Source organism: Pelobates fuscus, chromosome 4, assembly GCF_036172605.1.
Source record: "Pelobates fuscus isolate aPelFus1 chromosome 4, aPelFus1.pri, whole genome shotgun sequence".
NCBI lineage: Eukaryota > Metazoa > Chordata > Amphibia > Anura > Pelobatidae > Pelobates > Pelobates fuscus.
The window spans coordinates 312,661,889-312,669,460 of NC_086320.1; the positions used below are offsets into that span (position 1 = coordinate 312,661,889).

Consider the following 7,572-nt stretch of genomic DNA (forward strand, 5'->3'; position numbering starts at 1 on the left):
AATTTGCTGACATACTTGGCCCAAAGCTGGTACAGGTGTTTCATGCAGCGACATACTCAGGAAAACTCCCTCCAGAAATGCTCCTAGCCACAATAGTGACCTTACCCAAACCGGGAAAAACCCCAGACCAATGCAAAAACTTCAGACCCATATCACTACTAAATTCAGATGCCAAGATATATGCTAAAATTTTAGCGACCAGAATGAGCAAAATCCTCCCGACTCTGATCCACGACGACCAGACCGGGTTTGTCCTGGGGAGGCAGGGGATGGACAATACCCGCAAGCTATCCCTAGTATTAGAGAAAATGAGAGGATCAGGCCCAGGTGGTCTCCTACTAGCACTGGATGCTGAAAAAGCCTTCGACCGCCTGGGCTGGCCTTTCCTCAACCAGGTGCTGAGAAAATTTGGGTTCCCACAGAAACTTGTCGATCAGATATTTGCCTTATATGCCCAACCCACAGCTCAAGTACTACAAGCGGGGTTCCTGTCACAAACTTTCAAGATAACGAATGGCACGAGACAGGGGTGCCCCCTATCCCCTCTGCTATATGTGTTGGCCTTAGAACCACTACTCGTAGCGATTAGAAACCACCAAGACATAGATGGGATCAAATGGCACGGGAACCAAATAAAAATTAGCGCATTTGCGGATGATATACTACTGTATATAACAAACCCCGAAAAATCCCTACCTAACATTATGAGTCTTATCACAGAATATGGGACGATGTCCTACTACTCCCTCAACACAACGAAGACACAAGCACTAGGAATCCGCTTAGAACTGCAGGTACTAACACGACTACAACAACAATATTCTTTTGAATGGCGCACTGGGAATCTAAAATACCTAGGCCTAACATTCACTAAAAACCCAAACGATATGTTCCCCTCTAACTACACTAGAGTATGGAATGAGTGTACGGAAATACTGAAGAGCTGGAGTCAACTATACTTGTCCTGGACGGAACGCATAATAGCGATAAAAATGTCCATTCTGCCGAAACTCCAGTATCTCTTTAGGAACCTCCCCCTGAGAACGCCAAATTCATACTTCAAGAGCATCCAAACGAAACTGCTACAATTCACTTGGGGTATAGGAAAAGCGAGGATCTCACAAAAAATATTGATGGCCCCCGCGAGAAGCGGAGGGATGGCATTCCCCCACGTCAAATCTTACTATCAAGCTGCAGTACTGGCCTCCTTGCTACAGCACCTTTCAACAGTAAACAGACCCCAGTGGCTAGATATGGAGAACCTAGCAATAACCCCCTTCCGGGTTCAAAACCTGTTGTGGCTACCAAAACACGCTAGACCAACCATCCCAAACATACCCGCACAGATTAGCCTGGCACTACAAACATGGGAAACCCATAGAACGCACTTTGAGACTAATCACCCACTATCCATGGCAACTCCAATAGATGCTATCGTTCACGGCATCCACACATTCCATACAACACCCTGGAAAACTATAGGCGTCACTCACCTAGCCCACATACATGCAGCAGGCACACTAATGTCCTTCCCGAAACTTTGCTCTCTCTATGAGGCACCGCATACAATGCAGTACTCACACATACAACTCCAATCCCTACTTAATAGCTATCACAAAGAACAGACAAACAAACCAGACTCAACAAGTGGATTGTCAACATGGGAAAAAATAGGGATCTCCGGAAAGATCCCACCCAATTTTAAACCCCTATCTGATTGCTACAAAACAATACTCCCACACCTACCGTTCCACAGTTCCACACAGGCACAACAATGGGCCTCAGACCTCCACACCAACATCACGGAAGATCAATGGAAGCGCACGTTGGTCTCCGTAAAAAAACTAGTTAAATCAGCTCAACTTATAGACCAACACCAAAAAACAGTGTACAGGTGGTATATGGTACCTACCCGATTACATAAGATATTCCCCCAAACACCCCCGACATGCTGGAGATGCACAAAAGATGTTGGGTCTGTGTTACACATTTGGTGGAGATGCCCAGAACTGAAGAGATTCTGGGAAAACATACAACGAATGATAGCACATACCACAAAAACCACAGTAGACCTAGACCCACGGATATTTCTATTATTAGACATACCCAATAGTGTTCCATCCGCTGCGAGGAAACTAATGTACCATATCCTGCTGACAGCACAAAAGCTGATAGCGAAATCCTGGAAGTCCACAACCACCCCGCCCATACACCACCTAGTTCAAGATATAGATAGACAACTAATTTATGAAACGCAATATAGCTCACTGCACCCAAACTCACGAAAAAACAAGGAAACGTGGGACCTGTGGTCCACCTGGAGGAGTAGCAAACCAGACCAACCAAGGGCACAAGACCCAGGATAGGCCGTAGAAAGGTACACCGCAAAGTCAACAATTGAATTATACCACCCATACACGGTGGACGAACACAACAGGCCAATACCGAAACGCACCACAGCACTATTAAGTAGATAGGGCCACATCACCACATATCCTTCTACAATGCTTGATGAATGTACGTAAAATGCATAAAGATCTATATGGTATTTGCTTGCTTTGAATCCCCCCCCCCCCCCTCCCTACCCCAACCCTTTTCTCTTCTGTACCCCTTCCCCCATCCAACCCTTACTTTATTTTACCAAAACTCAATAAACTTCAAATTTCAAAAAAAAGATTTCTTGGAGAATTTTCTTGGAAAGTCAAACAATACTGTCTAAATAATGCCAGTGTTCTTTGATAATTATCTCATTCTTCTCCGATGTTTGATGTTAATGAATCATTTTAAGAACCCATGTCCCCTTTGAGACCTACTAAATAAATCTAACTTCATCCTTGTTTTTCAAGAAACTTCCTTTTTGAGCAGCCAGTAAAATTATTCAAATTAAAATACATAGCTCAATTTGTAATTACATTAACAGGAAATGTTTTTATATTTAAATTATTCCCTTTATTTCATACAGAATCATGCCAATATTGATTGCTTATGAACAACTGACACTGAGAACAAACGAATTAGATGAGATGAGATATAGCTCTGCATATATGTTTAAGATTCTTGCCACCCCAAAAAAATAGAACGAATATAAGCTGTGGCTAAAAAAAATAAAACAAAATACATAAAGGCATATATATATGTATAGTGCAGTATTCATGCATTGCTTGAATTCTGATTATCAGTATTGCTTACTGAAGTAATGATAATATTAGGCTAGAAACTTTAAATAGCTAGTCCCCAATAACAAACGACTGATATTTATACTTTTTTCCCCAAACACAGTGGCAAAAAATTATATAAAAAATAACTGTTCTAGTTAAAAATGTATGCCTTATGCAAAAACTGAAATTTTAAGCCACACACATACATTCCTATGGACATATAAATATCCCCACACTTATATACTCATGCCTACATACCCAAGTTTACGCACACATACACATCACTAAATACATAAGCCTATCCCTATAAACATATACCATCCCTACACATATACATTTAAAAATACTATTCTGCAGGGTAGTGATGTTCTTATTATGCCACTTACTGCAACATGACACCAGACTCCTCAATTGTCTGCTTTGTACACAGTACAAGAATGTGCAAATCCCAGGGAACTGTATCTTAAAATGGGCTCATAATTATAGTACAATGTCCCAGGTGCACAATAGAGTTCATAGACATCCATCCATTGAACGCTGACTTTTTAGACAACTCTTGAAAGAAAGTCAATAGAAAAACAGTATTAAGGCCAGTTGAAAAGCAGATGTGTGTAGCCGACCCATGCTTGTGGTATTAAGAAGTATACATAAAGCCAATATGATGCATTGAAACATCTCTAATGGCTCCCTTGGTGCTGATTGGCCATTTTAAACAGTGCTCCTAAGTAGCCAGCATCTCATTGATGGCTGTCAATATGAAACCAATCAGAACCAAGGATGGTATCAGAAAACTTTACAAAAAAATCGGTTCTGGTTATAGTCTGTTAAAAAAGCAATATGACTACCCCAGTAATATATTGATGATAGTATACAGATTAGGAGGGATATTTATCCAGGCTAAAAACAGTGCTATTCTGTTGCAAAGGGCAAAATATAAAGATTAATCACCATGAAAACCAGTAGAATGTATCTCGACATTTAGCCCTTCGCAGTCAAAGTTACAGCTGTTTTGCTTTGATAAATTTAATTCTATGATCCGCAAAGGTAAACAAGTATGTGCATAAAAGAAAGAAAAAAAAAAAGTCCTCCGGTACTGCCAAGGACATAACCCATATCCATAAACATTTATTATTTCAGGAAAAAAAGGGAAAAAAGGTCAAGGACCTAGACTATATAAAATGACAAATCAAACAGAGTTTTAATTCATTCTTTATAGTCGATGTTCAATTTAGATCCCTGGCCTTTTTTCTCTTGTTATGTTTTTCTGAAATAATAAACATATGAATGGCCTATATATAGAGTTACCCAATGCAGCTGTTTCTCACCGCTACAAATCCATGAGGCCCATCAGAAAATAAAGGTGAGAGATCTATGCAGGAATGACACAGACTTATGAAAACATTGTAAACTGATAAAATATTTGAAACCTAAAATGCAGGAATGACACAGACTTATGAAAACATTGTAAACTGATAAAATATTTGAAACCTAAAATGCATCCCCTAGTTTGTATATGTTTTCAATCCAACACTTGTGTTAGTGGCTGTCTCTTAAATATGTTCCCTTAGAGCCTCCCTAAATAAAGAACTTTCCCTCTACACACTGAGAAGAATACAAAACAATAGCGAGATGTATTAATAATCATCATATTAAATGAACACTATAGGGTCAGGAACACAACCATGTATTCCTGACCCTATAGTGCTAAACCCACCATCTAGGGTGGCTTGCCCAGACCCCCTCCCCCCCAGCTCCCTTAAAAGGAATTAATACTTGCTTTATTTCCAGCACCGCATGGTCTGCTGGCGCTGGCTCTGCCCCCTTGGTGACATCATTAAAAAAAAAGCATTGGATTGGATAAAATCAGCAAGGGGCGGGGCCAAACACAATTTTGGATAATCGGCACCTCCTCATAGAGATTCATTGAATCAATGCATCTGTATAAAGAGAATTCAGTGTCCTTGTGCAGAGCGTGGAGATGCTGAATGGCAGGGCTGCTTACTGTGCAGCACTGAGCCAGGAAGCACCTCCAGTGGCCATCTGAGGAGTGGCCACTTGGAGGTGTCCCTAGGGACAATGTAAATACTGCCTTTGTGTTTGGATAAAAATGCCTGCATATAATGATTATACTCACCAGAACAACTACATTAAGCTAGACATATAGAATACTTTCATAGGATTTAATAAAGGTAATAGATTAAAACAAACTGATTGAAATAAAAAAAAAGTGTTCGGAGTTTGTTAGCAATACATTTTATTCTCTTTACACTGATCATTTTTACATGGCAGGTTCTCTTTAAGCGTTCATTTACATTTTGCCTTTTCTTTTTTTACCTTTGAAATATATATGTTGATATTTTTTTTTATTGATATTTTTATGTAATTACAGCAGCAACAGCAGCAGCAGCAACAACAACAGCAACAGCAGCAGCAGCAACAGCAGCAGCAACCACCACCACCTGGTCCCAGGTTGCCACCAAGGCAGCCAACTGTGGCATCTCCAGCTGAATCAGAGGATGAAAACCGCCAGCAAGCTCGTCCACGAACAAAGATCTCGGTGGAAGCATTGGGCATTTTGCAGAGTTTTATTCAAGATGTTGGCCTTTACCCAGATGAAGAAGCTATCCAAACTTTGTCCGCTCAGCTTGATCTACCCAAGTACACGATCATCAAATTTTTCCAGAATCAACGATACTATCTTAAACACCACGGCAAGCTGAAAGACAATTCGGGCTTAGAAGTGGATGTTGCAGAGTATGATGACGAAGGGCTGCCGAAGGATTCAGAAGAAAGGATCCAGGACAAAAGTACTAATGCACTGTTTTCAGTTAAACTTGAAGACGATTTAACTGGAGAAGGGAATACAGACATCACTGCAGACCTGAAAGACTTATCTTAAAGTATTATTATAATTATTTTTATTCAGATGTTCCACTGGTATTACTAATTACAATTCCATCCAATGTACAGTCTGTAATATTTTATTGTACATTGTTCGGCCAATGAATCCTGAAACCGAAAAAAAAAAAAAAAACTTGCACAAAACACGGAAACGATGCAGACTACATTAAATGTTTTACCGCTGTCTACGAACTGTTCTTAGCTCCAGATAAGAACTTGGAAAATTGTTTGATATGTATGTCCACTGGATAGGCCACAATGTATTGGATGAGCATGCGTCTAGTGCAGGCGATTTCAAATCTGGAGTTCAAATACGCATACGAACCTTCACTGTTTTTTATTATTGTTTTTGTTTTTTTCTGTTTGCTTTGTTTATTGTTTCATATTCTCCTGGTACTATTCCACACTTGATCTTCAGAAAGTCACACTTCTATAAATAAGAGAGTATGTTACTCTTGCACAGTTGTAGAGTTAGAAAAACTCTATGCTGTGAAATGCAGTTTAAAGTGATAACATGCCAACAAATGCCTTGTGTTATATGGCACTGCCGTTACTTTTTTTTTTTAATAAAAGGTCACTGTAATTTAATTGATTTTTTTTTGTTTGTTTTCCATTGATATAGAAGTTATTAAAGGAATAAACCGTGAACGTTTAGTCCCATTTACTTATCTGTAGATCTTGCAAGTTCAAGTTGTAATTATATTTTGGGGAAAATTTTGTTATATGTAATATTGCTTATCTTTGTTATCATACTGATTCTATTTTGTTTTTGTTTGTTGTTTTTGTTTGTTTTTTTTATTTATATATGCATTTTGATGGGCAGTAAAACAAAGTGTCTTAAAAGTTTTAAATAGAGAAAATGTGCTTTACAGAGTTGCCTATAAAAAAAAGTGCTCTATGTTATTCAAGCAATTCATAATATAAGCTTCACTCTTATTGTGGTATGCAATTTTTACTATCATGCAAACAAGCTTAGGTAAATAAAACTAATAGATCACCTTAGAAACTTATGCAATTAATGTGAAAATAATTGATGTTTGCAATGTGTCTTCCCTTGGTTTACAATCAATTTTCAAGCTACATCTGTACAAAGTTTCTGTATAAAGGTGTATTTCTTTTTTTATGAGTTTATTGCTATGAAAACACCAGTTATTTTGTTACAGCTGGCTGTTTTTATAAATGTATCACAATTTTCTTTATGCAAAGATGTTCTGACTAGGAGTGGTTATTGACTGTAACTACACAATTAAAATTGTTTGTATGGTATGATATAAGGTTTGTCTCTGTGTACCGTATATATATCTCCTTTAAGTTCAAGCATTTCAAAAAAACATCTGTAGGCTCCCAAGTTACAGTCCCCTTAAATGCGAAAGTTAAGTTGCTTAAAATTATTTTTTTAATATAATAAAGTAACTCCTGATTGGATGTAGGTGCTATGTAACATCTGTTTTATAAATATTACTTGCAGTTTGTTTTGGTGTTTAAAGGGGCAATTAACAAGAGAGGATAATTT

The 7,572-nt window shown here is 38.4% G+C and overlaps 1 protein-coding gene across 7 annotated transcripts in view; it reads left to right on the plus strand.

Annotated features, from left to right (window-relative positions):
• Nucleotides 1-7,333, plus strand: part of SATB1 (SATB homeobox 1) — a 193,677-nt gene extending 186,344 nt beyond the window's left edge. For 5 of the 7 annotated variants that reach the window (XM_063452302.1, XM_063452307.1, XM_063452306.1 and 2 more), the window contains one exon: nucleotides 5,548-7,333. In XM_063452302.1, the coding sequence (XP_063308372.1) occupies nucleotides 5,548-6,057 (510 nt within the window). In that variant the 3' untranslated portion in view covers nucleotides 6,058-7,333. The remainder of the gene's footprint in view (nucleotides 1-5,547) is intronic. The other 2 variants (XM_063452304.1, XM_063452305.1) reach the window with 2 other exon arrangements.
• Nucleotides 7,334-7,572: the final 239 nt, after the last annotated feature.